The 19,184-nt window shown below is 36.6% G+C and overlaps 1 protein-coding gene across 1 annotated transcript; it reads right to left on the minus strand.

Annotated features, from left to right (window-relative positions):
* Nucleotides 1–3,022: 3,022 nt before the first annotated feature.
* On the minus strand, nt 3,023–13,902 carry MBLAC2 (metallo-beta-lactamase domain containing 2). Its single transcript, XM_015824476.1, has 3 exons — nt 13,681–13,902; nt 13,398–13,629; nt 3,023–3,434 (listed from the first exon to the last, which is right to left on the minus strand). The coding sequence occupies exons 1-3, from the start codon at nt 13,900–13,902 to the stop codon at nt 3,049–3,051; spliced, it is 840 nt and encodes a 279-aa protein (XP_015679962.1). The 3' UTR covers nt 3,023–3,048.
* Nucleotides 13,903–19,184: the final 5,282 nt, after the last annotated feature.

A 19,184-nucleotide genomic window follows, 5' to 3' on the forward strand; every position in this document is an offset into this window, starting at 1 on the left:
CACTCTCAAACATTTGGAGTGAAAACGACTTTTATAATACTCAGATTAGTGAACTAAGAAGAAAATCAAGATTAATGGGTAATTACTGTAGTTAATACACTTACAAGAAATGTAAAAGGGCCATGTCTGAAATAACAGCAAGATATGAAATAGTCTTAGAAACAAGATCATCCTGAAAATGATACATTTTCACAAATGATATCACTATAAGGAATAGCAGAATTTTGAAGAATCCAAAATAAGCTTCATTCTTGGTTACTGTATGGACAAGATTTGTGGGGAGTTTTGGCAATAGTATGGAACTAATTATCAATTGCTTCACCTCTCTCTTGACTGCAGGCTAACCATGTGTCCCTGGGGTTTCCTGCCACTTATTTCAATTTGTATTTTGAAGTACAAATTGGTATGTTCAAGCTATCATCCCCACTCCACCTCCAAAACCTTGATTGTTTATACACCTATCGTTCCTCTTACCTCTCCTAAGGGAAATAAACATTCTGTCATTCAAAAAGGAAGGAATAAATCAAAAAGAAAAAACTGAAATCTTATTGGAGAAGTATTTTGTGTCATTCTTTTATTATCAATATCAATGATAAAGAATATAATTGTTTTCTTGAAACCAGTACCATTAGTAAATTTTTATTAGTACGGTGCATTACAAGTTTTAAAAATTCTTTTAAACCATACATTACAGCAATATTCATGACCCAGTTAAATAATATCTCTTGAAATGATATATCAACATGGCTGAACTTCAAATAACTATTTCAACTAGGTTACTGAGTTTTTAAACTGTGAAAAACAGATAAATACAGAATCCCTTAGTGGTTTCAAACTTTTTAAAAAAATAATAGTAAAGATATGATCAGTATCATTTTTAAAAATGCTTTCTTTCAGAATTAAATTTTATAATATAAAAATATTTAAAACAGAACAGATAGGATTCCATAGTATTCTCTTTCAGGGATAGTATTTTACTAACCAATAATGATCACAAGTTGAATTGTAATCCAGTCCTAGATTAAAACTTGAATGAAGCTACAATCCAGTACTCACTAGGAATAAAATCTCACTGAATTGAGTAGTATTTGTATTACAGTATTACAATAAAGAAGGTACTTCCAGTCTGAATATATTTCCTAATAAATGTAATTATTAGCTTCAATAGATAAATTTACTGTGATACCTAATCAGAATGAAAAAAGACACAGATTTTCTTTAAAATCACCAAATTTTATAAGTAGCTGGTTGCTTGGTAACTTATAAACGAATAGAAAAGTTTCAGATCAGTCCTTCTCCACAAGTCTGAAAATTGAAGGATTCCTTACGCTGAAGTACTCTCGTAGTGAGAAATAAACTTTGATAAAATAACTTTCAAGATACTGTCAATGGGCAAAGGAAGAGGAAGGGACAGAAAGTCAAAAGAAGAGGATTCTTTTATCTATGGATAAAACTGTTAATGCTCAGCAGTATTTCATAACAAAATCAGTTTGTAATGGTCCAGGCCAAAAAGTCAACCATTCTGTATCAGAAATAAACAAGGCACTAGAAACTCACATGGATTCCAAGATGGTTGAAAATCTTGATTAAGCAGGAATCAGATTTTGATTGTGCTTAATACTGCAGCTGATACTGTGCTTAACTGTATTCAATTTGAGGAAGAACTCTGGTCAAAAACGAATTGACTATGAGTGCATAATACAGCAACATGCTCCTAATCTTTGGACCACAATTGTGTGGCTCCTCAGTGAAGATTACCATTTTCAATAGCATACAAACAGCATTTGTAATTTGTGGTTATACTGTTAGATACCTTTTCCCTATTATTCAAAGGTACTGAATTAATAGTTTTTCTTACCAAGCAATTCCAGTGTTAATTGCCAAAATGATGCAGTATTTTAGAACAGGAAATAGGCACTGTTAACAATTTAAGAACTAACTATACTTTCATAGGATACCAAGTGCTGAACACTGGTATTAAGAGTCAAAGTGCTGCTTTGATCTTGGGGAGATATTGTGCAATAGAATTCAAAAAGAAAAAAAAACAAGTGCAATGGCCATAATACTGAAATAAGTTATTGTTCTTGCAAGAAATGGTCATTTTTATTATAATTCTTACTGGATTCCAATAAATCAAATTCTGATGCAAGATACAAGCTCTGCATCCAAACAAGAGACTAGTAATATCTTAGAAAATAATAAAGAGCAGAAATGTTTATGAGGTTGGTTGAAAAGACGCACAATGCAAATTGTGAAAAGAAGAAAAAAAAAGAATAACTGAAGTGTGAAAACTTAAGTCTGACCCACATGTAATGTGCACCTGACAGAACTTATCACCCAATATCAACTTGTTAGTTTTGGATGCCATTTTGTTTACAACTGTTGTTCAATCAGCAACTCACACTTACTGAAGTGTTTCTGCAACTGTGGTATTACAGAAATTAGGAACCTTGGATTATAGGTGCATGTTTTACTTAAAAATGGTTATACACTCACACTTACAGCATTAGTTATATTTGAAAAGCAAGCAATATACTTAAAGTATTAAATGACATTTCATTTGTTTTAAAACCAATACCTAAATGCAACACAATTCAAGGACAACAATAACATACAACAGTATTTGATATGAACATTTGGTATTAACTTCAATTTACATTCATCCCATACAATAAAAATTACTTAGGTACTTAGTGCATTCAACATGACAGTGGAATGTTCTAATAGCCCCTTCTTACAACCCTTGCTTCTATATTTCAGCCATTTAAAATAGGTTTTCAACATAACCCCTAACTGAAGGCTGCATTAGAAAGGATGACACAAGGGCAAAACTTTTATTTTAGCAATATGTTTCAAAATGGTTCAAAATACAAAATAACTTATTTAGAACATCTGTCAAATAGCATTCAACATATGTGCAAACTTGCTTTGAAAAGAAACAAAAAAGGATGAGTAGCTTTAGCATAGCTACTGGTATGTATATTGGCATTTTTAAAATATAAATTAATTAGATAAAAAATAAGCATCTTCATGGCTATGAAGTTAAGACTATGAAGTTGTTCTAGAATTTGTTGCACGAAGTGCTAGGCTTGCAACCGATCTCATCGCACACATAGAAATCTTGTGACAAACCCCAGCATTTGAAATATAGTTGGAAGCTAAACGATACAGTCGTTCAGCTCCAAATGTGTTAAAATGCCCTGGAAGGACTTTCTCCACAAGGCCCCTATTGACTAAGTCTATTAATCGCTGGCAGGTTGTAACGTAGTCATTTATCCGGCTGTAGGGAAGCCAGTCAATCATTGAACCATCATACACAACATCCCCACTGAACAGAATCTTCCGTTCTCTGTCATGCAAACAAATACTTCCTCTTGAATGGCCAGGCATGTGCATGACAGTGAGCTGTCTATCACCAAGGCTGATCACATCCCCTACAACAAGAAACAAAATTTTATGGACAAAACAATTTTCAAAAATGCAACCTTATATTTATCTGTTACAAACTTATGCATTAGAACTGTAACTAGTAGCCAAACAATGCAGGAAGACATATATCACTCTCCCCTCCCCTTCCTCCCGACAAAGATGAAAGCCCACACATGGTAGGAAGGATTCTGTGAGCATTAAAACTTACCTTAGTTTAGGATTCAGTGGAAGAGGGGATAGTAAAACTATGAAGAAAAGAAACTGATTTTTAAAAGGTTTTTCCAGTCACATCTGCAGATGAGCAACATGGTCAAGCTATAGTCTATTTCAGTGCTTCACAATTTTAAGACACATTGATTTCAGTTCCAGAATTCCCCAGACTTAAAGTTGCCAAGATTGAGAAACACTGGTCTCCTGGAAAGTCCATCATATCATGCATGTTTAATTTCATCCTTATTTATCAGGATGATTTCTAAGAGTTGTATTAGACTGGACAGCTTGTACTTTTCCTAGCTCTGCTCTTTTCCATTACCTCCAACTGACAGCCAATTGCCTCTAGCTGCACTCTCCTTGTTCATTATAAAACAAAAGAAAACAAAACAACTGTCAACATGAAGCCTATCTCTCTCAGAAGCCCTAAGTAAGGAATCTACAACTGACTGAAGCTGAAATCACAATAGTAATATCTGGCTTGTGGTCTACAATATTTAATTACATCTGTTCACTCAGTATTACTAACAAAACACATAGTTTATTGAACATAAGAAGATTATCTGGACTCCTTTCAATCAGCATATAGGCCTGGGTATGGAATTGAAACTTGATGACCCCTGAGAAGGTTGGGATAGAAGGAGTATAATTATACTAGTCCTGCTGGATTTGTGAGTGGCCTTCAATACCATATATCATGATATCTGCCTGCAATTATTATAAGCATTTAGACATTTTGCTGTGAGAATTATGGGATATATTCTTGAGTGGTCAGTTCCCACAGTGGTAATGGCAAAAGTCAGGACATTGGTTCCTGAATAACTGCATAGTTCAGTTATCTTCCACCTATAATTTAACATATATCTGAAGCCCTTGGGAGAGATCATCTGCCAAAAGAAAGTGAGATATCATCAAATAGGCTGATGATGTTCAATCACATATTTTCCATCTGAATCTGGGCAACATATGTGGCGAAAGTCCTAATTCAGTGATTGGAGGTTGTTAGAATATGGCTTATAAGAAACAACAAACTGAATTCTATCAAGACACTGTGGACTTAGAAGATGACTTCGTCTATTTTACTTTGTTCAACTTTGTTCCAGGATAGGATAATGTTTTCCCAGATGGAGTTGACTTACAATTTGTGGTTCAACATGGACTGACACTCCTAACTGAACAGTAGGTGGAGGCAATAGCAAGACAGTCAGTTACAGTGGCTGATTTTTTAAACCAGGAGGCTTTATTCACAATTACGCATGAACCTTGAAACTGGATTTTGGATGTAAAATATATGGAACTGCCCTCGTAGATTATTTTGAAGCTTCATATGGTACAGTATGCAACAACTTGACTAGATAGCTGCACTCGGGTTCACTCATATATTACCACTACTACAGGAGCTGCACTGGCTGCCAATGAGTTTCAAAGTACAATTCAATATCATCCTTAAAGGCTAAATGACTCAGGGGCTTCTGAATATTATGTTACTATGTATGACCTCTGAGTTGAATCCATCCATCCTATAAGACCTGGGGATGAGGACTTACTAAGGGTTCTGCCACCAAGGGAATGCCTTCTTTACAGAACCTAGATCAAGTGATATTCCCCTCCCTTTGTAATATCTAAATCACATCAGAAAATCATTTAAATCCAAGTAAGATCTTGCTACTCTCAAACGGTGATGCATCAGATGGACTATTTATGGTTATATTAAGTGATTTTTAAAAATCTTGTTATATTGCAAGCAACGTGGTATCTCTGGACAAGAATAGCATATGAATGTATGTATAATGAAGAATTAAAACTACTGTGTTTGTATGTAGTATACAAATATACTGCACAATATAGCATATCTTTCATTCTTCACATTGTCAGTAGCAATAGCTGATATTGGCTAAAGTAGGGGTCTGATAAAGGATGAAAAATACAAAAGAGGGCAATGAAGCCTCATTGATTAGATGTCATATTCACTTAATTCTGTATATTTTAGCAGCCAAGAAAATTACTAAGTAGTCAACCTGACATTCAGTGAGCTAAAATTGGCTGCTGGAACTAATTTTACAAGATTTCTTACAGTCATTTGTTCTTAATCTCAGAAAACATTTTCCTCCAAAGTGGAAGTTATAGTCTCAAGGCTTTACTGTGGCTAGTACAAAGGGATATGTATAAATATGTACCGGTATATGTGTATTAGTCTGATTATTTTTATTTAGTTTACAGATTATTTGTATTTTCTCCTACCTATTCTATCCTTCCTTTCTGATAAACCAATATATTTAAAGTATTTGGTATTATAATAATAATATACACATAGAAATATATATTTTAAAGGTAGGTAATTATGCTTCTTTCTCAACAGAAAATAATTTGAGCAAGGAAAATAAAGTTTCAAATTAAGTTTCTTTCTAGCCATTTTAGACATATTGCAGTTTTCACTACATACGCATTGAAATTAATATAATTTGCAAGTAGACTCAGAGTCTGATGTTCCAACTGAGAACATTAATTCATCATAACACATGAATTACGTAGGTGGAAATTAAATTCTGAGTTGGAAACTGTCTTCTTCCTCTTTCCCTTAATACCAGCTTTAGTTTTCTATTACCCTGCCTTAAACCAGAGATCTTCATTGTATCCAAAATACATTACACTATTGAATCAGTCAGCTTACTCACTGAAGTATTAAGTCACAATCTACAGTATTTTATTAGCTAGCATTAAATCAGTTTCCATTATAGACTCAGAATGAACTCTGGTTTCAACTAAACCTTAACGTAAGGGCTACAGTCTGTGCAAGAGAGGAAGAGCAAGGAGTGGTGACCATCCTTCTCAAGTTCATTTGTCATAATTTAGAAATCTGGAAATCCACATCCAAAACAGGTTAATATGCATATGCATTTCTTCTTGTGTAAGCTGTTCTATGAAGCACCCAAACAAACAAAAACAAGTTAAGAACAAAAGTACTATTCACTCTACACCAAAGAATTAATGCTCATAATTGCACAGTGGCTCAGGAAATAAAATGATCAAACAAATGAAGGGATCTACCTTTACAGTACCAGCAGCAACAACATTTTTTTAATATTATGGTTTAGCATGGTATTATGTTCTTTTATTACTGATATTGTTTTAATTGCTGCTTAGAAGCCACTCGAGGTTCAATATAAAATGAGCAGCTATATAAACGTTATAAATAAATATATGAATAAATAAGTGTGCATCACCTGGAAATGTAAGCAGACAGATTGTGAATGCACATGTCCCTCTAATCTTAATGAAATGATTTTCTATCTGAACTTTTCTTGCAATGCTTTTATTGACTGACTCACTATCTTTGAGAACACCATCTTCCCAGAAAAGNGGAGGATTTTATTTAGGGACGATTTTAAGTATAATTTTAATTGGAACACAGCTTCGAATATTTGGTTTTAATTTGGTTTTAGAGGGGTTTTTATTTTTATTGATATGTGTATCTGTTTTAATATGCTGTGCACCGCCCTGAGTCCTGCGGGAGAAGGGCGGTATAGAAATTAAAATAATAAATAATAAATAAATAAATAGGATAATGTTTTCCCAGATGGAGTTGACTTACAATTTGTGGTTCAACATAGACTGACACTCCTAATTGAACAGTAGGTGGAGGCAATAGCAAGACAGTCAGTTACAGTGACTGATTTTTTTAAATCAGGAGGCTTTATTCACAATTACTTATGAACCTTGAAACTGGATTTTGGATGTAAAATATATGGAACTGCCCTTGTAGCTCATTTTGAAGCTTCATATGGTACAGTATGCAACAACCTGACTAGATAGCTGCACTCAGGTTCACTCATATATTACCACTACTACAGGAGCTGTACTGGCTGCCAATGAGTTTCAAAGTGCAATTCAATATCATCCTTAAAGCCTAAATGACTCAGGGGCTTCTGAATATTGTGTTACTATGACCTCTGAGTTGAATCCATCCATCCTATAAGACCTGGGGATGAGGACTTACTAAGGGTTCTGCCACCAAGAGAATGCCTTCTTTACAGAACCTAGATCAAGTGATATTCTCCTCCCTTTGTAATATCTAAATCACATCAGAAAATCATTTAAATCCAAGTAAGATCTTGCTACTCTCAAACGGTGATGCATCAGATGGACTATTTATGGTTATATTAAGTGATTTTTAAAAATCTTGTTATATTGCAAGCAACTTGGTATCTCTGGAAAAGAATAGCATATGAATGTATGTATAATGAAGAATTAAAACTACTGTGTTTGTGTGTAGTATACAAATATACTGCACAATATAGCATATCTTTCATTCTTCACATTGTCAGTAGCAATAGCTGATATTGGCTAAAGTAGGGGTCTGATAAAGGATGAAAAATACAAAAGAGGGCAATGAGGCCTCATCGATTAGATTTCATATTCACTTAATTCTGTATATTTTAGCAGCCAAGAAAATTACTAAGTACCGTAGTCAATCTGACATTCAATGAGCTAAAATTGGCTGCTTGAACTAATTTTACTAGATTCCTTACAGTCATTTGTTCTTAATCTCAGAAAACATTTTCCTCCAAAGTGGAAGTTATAGTCTCAAGGCTTTACTGTGGCTAGTACAAAGGGATATGTATAAATATGTATATATGTATTAGTCTGATTATTTTTATTTAGTTTACAGATTATTTGTATTTTCTCCTACCTATTCTATCCTTCCTTTCTGATAAACCAATATATTTAAAGTATTTGGTATTATAATAATAATATACACATAGAAATATATTTTTAAAGGTATGTAATTATGCTTCTTTCTCAACAGAAAATTTGAGCAAGGAAAATAAAGTTTCAAATTAAGTTTCTTTCTAGCCATTTTAGACATATTGCAGTTTTCACTACATACGCATTGAAATTAATATAATTTGCAAGTAGACTCAGAGTCTGATGTTCCAACTGAGAACATTAATTCATCATAACACATGAATTACGTAGGTGGAAATTAAATTCTGAATTGGAAACTGTTTTCTTCCTCTTTTCCTTAATACCAGCTTTAGTTTTCTATTACCCTGCCTTAAACCAGAGATCTTCATTGTATCCAAAATACATTACACTACTGAATCAGTCAGCTTACTCACTGAAGTATTAAGTCACAATCTACAGTATTTTATTAGCTAGCATTAAATCAGTTTCCATTTTAGACTCAGAATGAACTCTGGTTTCAACTAAACCTTAACGTAAGGGCTACAGTCTGTGCAAGAGAGGAAGAGCAAGGAGTGGTGACCATCCTTCTCAAGTTCATTTGTCATAATTTAGAAATCTGGAAATCCACATCCAAAACAGGTTAATATGCATTTCTTCTTGTGTAAGCTGTTCTATGAAGCACCCAAACAAACAAAAACAAGTTAAGAACAAAAGTACTATTCATTCTACACCAAAGAATTAATGCTCATAATTGCACAGTGGCTCAGGAAATAAAATGATCAAACAAATGAAGGGATCTACCTTTACAGTACCAGCAGCAACAACATTTTTTTAATATTATGGTTTAGCATGGTATTATGTTCTTTTATTACTGATATTGTTTTAATTGCTGCTTAGAAGCCACTCGAGGTTCGATATAAAATGAGCAGCTATATAAACGTTATAAATAAATATATGAATAAATAAGTGTGCATCACCTGGAAATGTAAGCAGACAGATTGTGAATGCACATGTCCCTCTAATCTTAATGAAATGATTTTCTATCTGAACTTTTCTTGCAATGCTTTTATTGACTGACTCACTATCTTTGAGAACACCATCTTCCCAGAAAAGATACGATATATAATTTCAACTAATTAAAGCATAACAGATATTTTTTCTATTTTCAATTTTAATGGACTCCATAAAAAATCAAGATGGAAAAATTACTTCATTTTACATAGCAGTAACCAGAAGCTTGCTGTATTATAGTCCTGACCATAATCCATTATCCATTTTAATGTTTAATTAACAAGAATGATCAACAGATCCATTAATACTAATTTGGATGTACTTACATTTCACAGATATTATAATTGAACTCTTCCCAAGGTATTTGCTTACATATGTAAAAGCTAAAATTGTGTACAAAATGGAAACAAAGTATGTACCCTACCATTGAACTACTGCTCTTTCCTCAAATATGGTGCAAAACGGTTTAAAATTAGTGTGTGCCCTAAAATAATTTTAATAATGCATTGTAATGTTCAGATGCATGGATCTGTCCATACGTACTGTACTGATGCTCTATGCAGATGTTTATTTATACATGAAAACATTAAAATAGTAATAGAATCTAAGAAGTCCTCAAGTGCTACCTTCACTATCTCTAGGATTCTCTAATGCATGGCTTTTCAACCAGTGGTACGGGTACCACCTGTGGTACATTGGTACCTGGCAGGTAGTACGCGACCATCCTAGAAAAGTGGTAGCGGGGGAGGGGAATGAGAGCACCGCCGGGCGGACAGGCAGGCGTCTTGCTTGGCTGTGCTTTGGGGGGGGGACTTTTTTCAGTGCCATTGTAACTTCAAATGGTCACTAAGCAAACTGTTGTAAGTCAAGGATTACCTGTACTTTATCACTTTTTTTTCCTTTGGGGGGGTCCATCAAGTTTTTGACACCTTGCTAGGCGACTGGTGGTACTCGGACATTGCCATATCCTAAAAGTGGTACAATGGGTGAAAAGGTTGAAAAGCCCTGCTCTAATGGCCCTCAAACATTCAGTGATTATACCTGAAAAGAAAGTCTAACTAAAAAATGAAGATGCAATAGTTTATTTTAGAATAGCCCACACTCCTAGAGACACTGAAGGTTATACTTGCATTTACTTATACTTTTTAATTATCACATCTGTGTAAGATTTACCTGCACTTATTAAAATATGTATCAATCATGGATATATTAACGTAACTCAAACACTAAAAGCACAGAAATTTGTAGGAGGAAAAGAGCATCGGGGGGAGGGGGGATGAAGGAATGTACTCTATGAGGCCTTGACTCAAACTCATGCAAATACAGATAGTCCTCAACTTACAACAGTTTGTTTAGTGATCGTTCAAAGTTACAGTGGCATTGAAAAAAGTGACTTGTGATCTGTTTTTCACATCTACCACCTTTCCAACATCCACATGATCATATGATCAAAATTCAGATGCTTGGCAACTGGTTCATATTTATGACCGTTGCTGTGTCCCAAGATCATGTCATTACTTTTACAAACTTCTGATAAGCATAGTCAATGGGGAAGCCAGATTCACTTAACAACCGGGTTGCTAACTTATCAACTGCAGCGATTCACTTAACAATTGAGGCAAGAAAAATCATAAAATGGGGCAAAATTCACTTAATAAATGTCTCACTTAACAACAGAAATTTTAGGCTCAATTGTGGTTGTAAATCAAGGATTACCTGTACTTGGATTTGAGCTTGTGATACAAATATATAAAGGGAGAGGGGTTGGTGTCATGCTACAACATACATTCATAATTAAAAACAGATGCCCATGGTTACAAATGGACTGTTAGTAGTAATTTAGGCAAAATAAAGATGTTTCTAAGTCAATTACAAGTAAATGGTTGCAGCTTCATGGCAGAGCACTTGTGCTCATGTAGAGATATCTGTTTTCAAGCCACAATATCACCTAGTAGTGCTGGAAAAGACTCAAGATAGAAACCTTTTAGAACAACTGTTAGTGTCAAGATAAAAATGAGAAAAGTAGATCAAAGATATAATGCAGTTTTCTGCAATTTTACATTAAATATAATGTTACAAATAAGAAAATATCAAAAAGCCATAAACCTCTGCTCCCAAATTCCAGTACTTTTTATAATCCCTGAAAAGTTAACCTGACCACATATAATAGAAATGTAGCTAGGGACATATTAAAAATGAAGAGTCTAAAATAATAGGTGTAATGGGGCAAGTGAAAAAAATCAGATGATCAGTCTAATTTGGATTATGTCTCCAAGGTTTTTCATGCCTATTTTATAAATTAGATATTAAACATAGGGATTGAACTATTAGTCTTGGGTTGTAATATGTGAAACACTTAATTGAAGGAAGCATGCATAAAATGTTACTTCTAGGTTATAATCTGTGGATGATATTTAAAAGGATTTTGGTATGTATTTTCTTAAATATAACCTGCTGGTCCACAATGTTGATAGAATTGCAGGGTGAAAAAGATGCTGAAAAACAATCTCATAAAACTAAGATCTATTATTTATTCTCAAAATGTTACACACAAACAATTTCAGTGTACAGCACAAATATTTGATGGATAAATGTTCAAAACACATTGTTCGTAGCAATGTTACTACCTGGCAAAATTGTATTCCTGGATACATTTATCTGGCTAATATGCTTATTTATTCTTTTCTCGCCAAACAATGGGGATGCCCTACAGAATCACAAAATATTAAGCATCTTAGTGAAATGCTCTATCATGTACTTTGTATGCCACCCATTCTTTAGCAGATGCCAAGATGTCCCCACCCTACGGTTTCTTTCAGACTCTGACAGTGCACATTCATGTTTGTATGACCTTTAAGAGGCAGACACACAATTTCAATAGCCTCTGCATGGATTTTACAAAGATGCTCCCCACCTCTCCTTTCAGAGATACATTTTTAACACCAAAAAGATAATTTCAACATCATAGATGAAAGATCCATTTAGCTCCCATTTTTCTCTATAAGAAACCAACAACACTACTCTGCTTCTATGGTCCCTTCCCATTTTATAATCTCCTTTTAAAACATTTTATAAAAGTACAGGGATCACATAATGCTGTGTTTTCCATTCCTATTCCACTCCCACTCCCCATGTTTTCCTTCTCTTTTCCTTATATATCCATTTCCTGGTGATTTCAAATACTGGGAGAATTCCTCCACTCTTTGCCATACCCAAAGAACTGAAGCTATAAACACAGACTAATTTTATTATTTCACTGTATTACCAGAAATTCTTTTCCTTTTACACTCTGCTACTGAAATGCCATAATGCACCTTTCCCATGCCTTTATTCTGCATTCTAAACCAAAGAACATTAAGGTTCAAAATCCATCTGCCTCCATCACTGAACCTTTATGAATTAAGTATATTTACTACATACAATGCACAAAACCCCGGAGAACTTTCTGTTTTTATGTCACAAGGCTCCAGACAATGCTCTTGCGTTTTTGGTAGGCAAATGCTAATACCCAGTATTTATTTTCAGTAAGAGAAAAGTTGCTGGACTCCAACAGCCCTGCTTTCTATACAAATGATCCACTTCAGCAGGAACCCAGTAGGCATGTGGAATACAGAAATAATACCGATGATACTCAACCCTTCCTGGTGTAAGCCAGTCCAATTTACCTATGACCTATCAGATATTAAAGAAACCAAATTCTGCAGGTGGCCAGAGACTCTTTCTCACAGGATGTTTCCTGAAGTAATAAAAAAGGGGGAAAGAAAAAGGAGGGGGAAAAAACCACCATCCTTCCAAATTTATCATATAGAATGGAAAAAAATCACTCAGTGTTTAAAAAAATAATTAATTTCTGAAATCATTACATAGGCGTCCTTTAGTGACTTGGACCAGAAAGCAGCAGATAAAAAAAAGCGTTCATCAATTCAAGACTATACATCTGGTCACAACAGCTCGGTGCAGTTGGGGCGTGGAGTTGCCTGCCTTACTCCCGAAAGGTGCCTACAGAAGGAGATGCGGGTCTCCCTTGCTAGCCCATTATCCTCTCCCCTCCCCGCTCTTACCCTCCTGCAAGACGTGCGTCGGCTGGACGGGTCGCACTCGAAACTGCCTGGCCCTCCAGCCCGGGCTGGGCTGCCTCACCACCTCGCTGTCCGAGAGCCAAGTGACGGTCTCGTAGTTATCGCCGCGGCGCAGGGCTCCGGCCTCGGCGCTGTGCACGGCCACCTCCTGGAACTGGTGCAGTCCGCCCGAGTGGTCGAAGTGCACATGGGTGGCAATGGCTAGCAACGGCCGCTGCCGCCGCCCACCGCTCGCGGGCTCCTTCTCTGCTTCGCCGAGACCGGCTCCCTCCTGGTCGCCCTGGGCTGGATCGGGATCCAAAAGCCCAGCCAAGTGAAGATAGTCGGGGAGGCTGCGCAGTCCCAGCCCGGTGTCGATTACCACGTCCCGCTGGGAGCCGCGCACCAGCCAGATATTGGCCCGATTGCCCGACTCGTAGAAGCGCTCTTGGATCCAGTAGATTCCTCCACCCAGAGATTTATGCGCGAACCATTCCAGCGCCGACATCACAGCCGGCCGCCAAACGAAGCGCTGCGGCCAGACGACCCGTCTCCTGCCTGCGATGTTTGGGGCAGGATCGCGCGTGCGAACGGCCCGGACGCGTAGCTTAGACGCGAAGGAGGGCGGATCCAGGAGGAGGAGCTAGAGGCGGGGACTGAATCACCAGCTCCTCAGCGTAACCCTTACTCGGCTTATCGGGTGGTCCCCACCCGGTTCTTTCCCACTGCAGTAACGCGTCAGACGGAAGGAAGGGGGCTGAGGGGAAGGCGGGTTTGCCTTGGAAGGGGATGCGGTTACACGTGGGGATCGCCTGCGAGATTGAAGATGCGGCTACACGACAGACGATACAGCAAAAACGCTCTGGGTTGTGCTAAAGAAAATGCAAGTCTCTCTCACTAGTGCTCCCTAAGTGCAGTATTTAGGAAGGGATCTGGGTAAAAAACGGGTGCTTGAACTCATGGATTGTCTGGATGTCGGATTTTTAGATGGGATCCGCATGAAGTCCGCTTGCCCGGTTATTATACAAAAGCAATCGTGATTAATGTGTTTCCTTTCACATCCTCTGTCTCATGCTGTTTGGTGTGATATAAAGAACACAATCCCTGTCTCTGAATTAAGCATTGCATCCTTTGAGCTCAGGAAACTGCAATAAATGCAATACTATTTGGATTTGAAAGAGCCCTCCATTGCTCATCTCTGATTAAATTCAATATCTCCCCTTAAAACAAGGACAGAGAAATTAATGTTTATTACTGTCCTATAGATCTTAGATGCTGTTGCACAACTGTGTTAAAAAGGAATTACTATCAAGGTATAAAAAAAAAGGCACATAAAAGTGGCTTGAGTGATCTAGCATTCTACTAAACTAAACAGTAGAAGAATAACTGAAAGAGCCAGTCTGGTTAGTTAAAATACCAGGCTAGAAACCAGAACGTGAGTTCTAGACCCACCTTAGGTACAAAGCCACCTGGATGATCTTGGGCCAGTCAATTTCTGGCAAACCACTTCTGAAACTGCAGGAAAGTTGCCAGGAGTTCACCCTGACTCAAAGGCACATACACTTGTACAAAAGTATGTCAATAAAATTGGCAATGCAAAAGGACATTATCAGTTGTCTCTACCAGTTCATCACGACAGGGAAATTTAATGTTATAAGAGGGGAGTTTTATTAAATCTTCATAATAAAGCTGAAGGCAAAGAACCATTGCAAGCCAGAGTAAAGGAATTTACCGTAAATGGGCAGGGACTATTATTGTCTGACTTATTTATTTTCAGTATAATTCAGACAGCTGCCTATCTGAACCTTGTGAATTTAGGTAGTCACAAAGCAAAATGCATAAAAACATGGGAAATCATAGAAACATTACAGTGTAAATGAGGACTATAAAAACTATTTCTTAATCAACATTCCATACATTTCAGTGTGGCCCCACTGCTAGGAGAAAAAAAAAACAAGTCTTCAAGGCTTTTTGGAATGAAACAGTATAGTAGGGCCATCTGGATCTCAGTGGAGAGAGATCGTGTTCCATAGGGCAGGCGTTGTGAACGGAAAATACATGCTGCCTAAATCCCACTAGATGGCATTTGTTTCATAGAAGAGATTTGGTACATGCCACCCTGTCAGATCTGGTAGGTCAGGTGGACAGAACACAACTGAGGTCAGACAATCTCATATAACCTGGCTATGTGGGGCCTTATAGGTAACAATCAGGACCTTAAATTGCACCCAAAACCAACTGGGAGCCAATGCAATAGTGTTATGGGAGCATTCAAAGGTGCACCCAACATTGCAGGTATTACAGCATTCAGAAGCTGATCCAAACTACATTTGGGACCACTCTGGAGTAGTTTTTGAACATTGTTTAGGACAACCCTAAATCTAGTACAATAGTGTATGTTGCACCAGAACAAATAGGGACTAAGGCGTGAGTGATCCTGAGCGCAACCTTGCATTCTGTGAATGGATGCAGTTGGTGCACATGATGCATTTGTATAAAAGGGCTACTAACTTATAACTGCCCCCTGCTCTTCAAGCAAGAACTGTGAGTCCACAAAGACCCCTAAATTGTACTAAATTGTCAGAAGAACTGCATCCCCATCCAGATTCAAAGATGGGAAAACTCTAGACTGTGGAAACTCTACAACCTAATGTTTCTCTGTCTTGTTAGGACTGAGTCCAGTTAGTGGGAAAGACCTTTGACAATATAATTTGGCTATAAAGACACAGTTGTATCATCAGCATATTGATTGTATTTAACCCTGTGCTGGTGGATGACCTCACCAATGGCTTCATATAGATGCTAAATAGAGGTGGGGAGAGAGGCTCTGAGGCATCCCACAGTCCCTATGGCTAGATTTTTCCTCACTGCAACACTGACTGGAAGGCCCTATTTGTCTGAACTGCCCCAGCACCAACTGGTTTTCAGAGGGAGTTTGCAGAATTTCTCAAGGCTTTGCTTCAAAGCTTGATTGAAGCCTTACTCACCCCTTTGGATGAGAGGGTGACAAAGACTTCAGGTGGGATTGGCTCCATACACCATCTTTCTGTCTGTGGATCTTAGTGGATTCAGTAGTTTTTAGAAAATAGGGTTGAAAATGAAGATGAGTCTGAATGAACATATATTGGAGTCCATATTAAGGACTACATCAAGGTAGTAAAAGTGTCAAAACTTTATTTTTCCACTGTTATTGTATCCACAGAATGCCAGCTAGTGGTACTCTTTAAAATGACAAGCCAGAGAACAGGTACTAGGGTTGCTATGAGGATTATTCTAGACCAGTGTTTCTCAACCTTGACAATTTTAAGGCATGTGGACTTCAACTCCCAGAATTCCACAGTAAGCATTGCTGGCTGTGAAATTCTGGGAGTTGAAGTCCACATGCCTTAAAATTGTCAAGGTTGAGAAACACTGTTCTAGACATCTGACAGCTGAAATTGCTCAGATCAGATTCCAATTACACATGTTCTATGGAGATTGTATTGTATTGTATGACTGTATTGTATCACTTAGTTTGAGCCCCCTTCCTCACTTGAGGAAACTGAATATGCTATCAGTTTATAAAACCAATGCCCCTCCTTGTTGATTAAAGCCTCACTAGGAATATGGTTGAGTACAAGCAGCAATGAATTCATCAACTAAACCACTGGTTTTATAAGCCTTTAAGGAGGTAATAATCTGTCTCCTTCTCAAGAAATCATCCCTAGATTTAGTGTGTTGGATAATTTCTGACCGATCTACAACCTCCTCTTGAATTAATGCCATGTACATCATGATTTTTATCATGCAAATTACATAAAATATGTAATTTATGTCAACCATATCACAGAAATTATATGTGATTTGCTCAAAGGCCTAATGGTACATGTGAGGTTGTCATGCCTTCTATGGGATATCTATGGACTATGTTAGTCAGCAGTTATTTATCTTTCAAAAGGCAGAGATAATAATCTCAGGTTCATGCACCAAGCTAAAAACTAGAGATTGTGAGCCCAAGGCACACATTTCCTTTTTGTTTACTATAAATGAGACATTCACTTTTATCCCCACCAGTACATTATATAGTGAATTATTTTGGATATTATACTGACATTCTTAGTCTATCAGTGTAATGAAGAATTCATGCACATGTAATGCACGTCACCATATTATGGAGTAGGAAAGTGGCTCCTTGTTTGACCAAAAACAGAAATTGAATTGAAAGAAAAATTTAGACATACTATAGTTCAGAGAAATCCCTGGCTTAGGCTTTTCTACTTTGTATTTCAAAGCACCTCTTCTGATCACATTTTGTGTGGAAGCTTTTGTTTAATGTACCATTTTTAATTTTCCTGACAAGACTGTCAGTTTCCTTCAATAATCTGGATGATCTCTACTTGGCAGCATCTGGAGAATAATTTTGTATGCGTAGCACTCAGTATAATAACAAAATACAGCTAAACAAATAAATCATAAAAATTAACACTTGAATCCCCAAGCCACAAATTCAGAAAAACAACTGGGGTTTGGTTTTCTTGCCAGTAGGGGATGCTGGAGAAGAGGGGATAGGGCAGCAGGTAATCCTGCTATGAAACTACTTGCATTAAATTGTGATTGCAAGAACACAGCCAGGCCTCACTGCTGAGGCATAGTAAAGGTAGTCTATGGGGGAAGTGCAATTAATGTTAATGTGCTTTCCTGACTTATTCTATTTAAATATCAGAGTAGGAAAAGGAAACATAAAGTGATCTCTTCCATAAGAAGTTGAAATTAGCTCGAGCCACTGGTTGCCCGATAGTATATGGCAGGGGTCCCCAACTTTGGCAACTTTAAGACTTGTGGACTTCAACTCCCAGAATTCTGGGAGTTGAAGTCCACAAGTCTTAAAGTTGCCAAGGTTGAGGACCCCTGGTATATGGTCAGGTAATTTTGAGTGAGGCTCACATGGTTTGCCCAATCTATGTATAGTAATTAAATTTGGCACAAGCCTTCCACATTGAAACATAGGGGTTTTTAAAATAGCTATGCCACTGTCATATTTTATGGGGGGAATTACAGTGGGAAAGGGAAAGCCATTGTGAATTTCATCTTTCAGCTAGAAAATTTGAGAGTTTGCCAAAAAATTAAGATTGATTGAAATTTCTCCTCCCCCAATACAACTGCATAACAGACATGACAAATTTAAATATCAGCACACCTTACATAAATCCTAGGATGCATTTTTACAAGTAGAAAAATATTCTTGAAGAATATATATGATGGGTTATATGTTCTAAGGAATCACAATATTTTGTAACCCTTTTAATAATTCTAGGTATTTAGAATAAACCTCAATCCCCCTTTGCATAATTCAGTGTGATAAAATAGGGTATTTCTATGTATATATTTCTCTCTGAACTGTACTTGATTTTAGTGCATTTCTTTTTTTTAGATGAGTTAATTATTTAAACTCTTTATGTAAGAATTTAGTTTACAATGCACAAGCTTTCTTTAGACTTTATGGAATAAGGTATGACACACAAATTCATTACTAAATACACATATTCTACAATTCATATGGTTGATTAATCACTCTAAACAGAATTAGAAATATATATGTATTTATTTACGTTGTTCTTTTTGAAATAATACTCTGGCCAAAGGCCTTTTTATAAATTCTGAAACTTACATAAATCTCATTTTGTGAAAATTTATTTTCCAAATGGCAATTAAAACTATTTCATATGCTTGTTATGTAATGTACTTACAAATCTGATATTCTGACACTTAATAGCTTTGTTTTAATGGAATTTCTTAACTTAGTACTCCAAG

The sequence above is a fragment of the Protobothrops mucrosquamatus genome, unplaced genomic scaffold (genome assembly GCF_001527695.2).
Source record: "Protobothrops mucrosquamatus isolate PMUCROS unplaced genomic scaffold, P.Mucros_1.0 scaffold2249, whole genome shotgun sequence".
NCBI lineage: Eukaryota > Metazoa > Chordata > Lepidosauria > Squamata > Viperidae > Protobothrops > Protobothrops mucrosquamatus.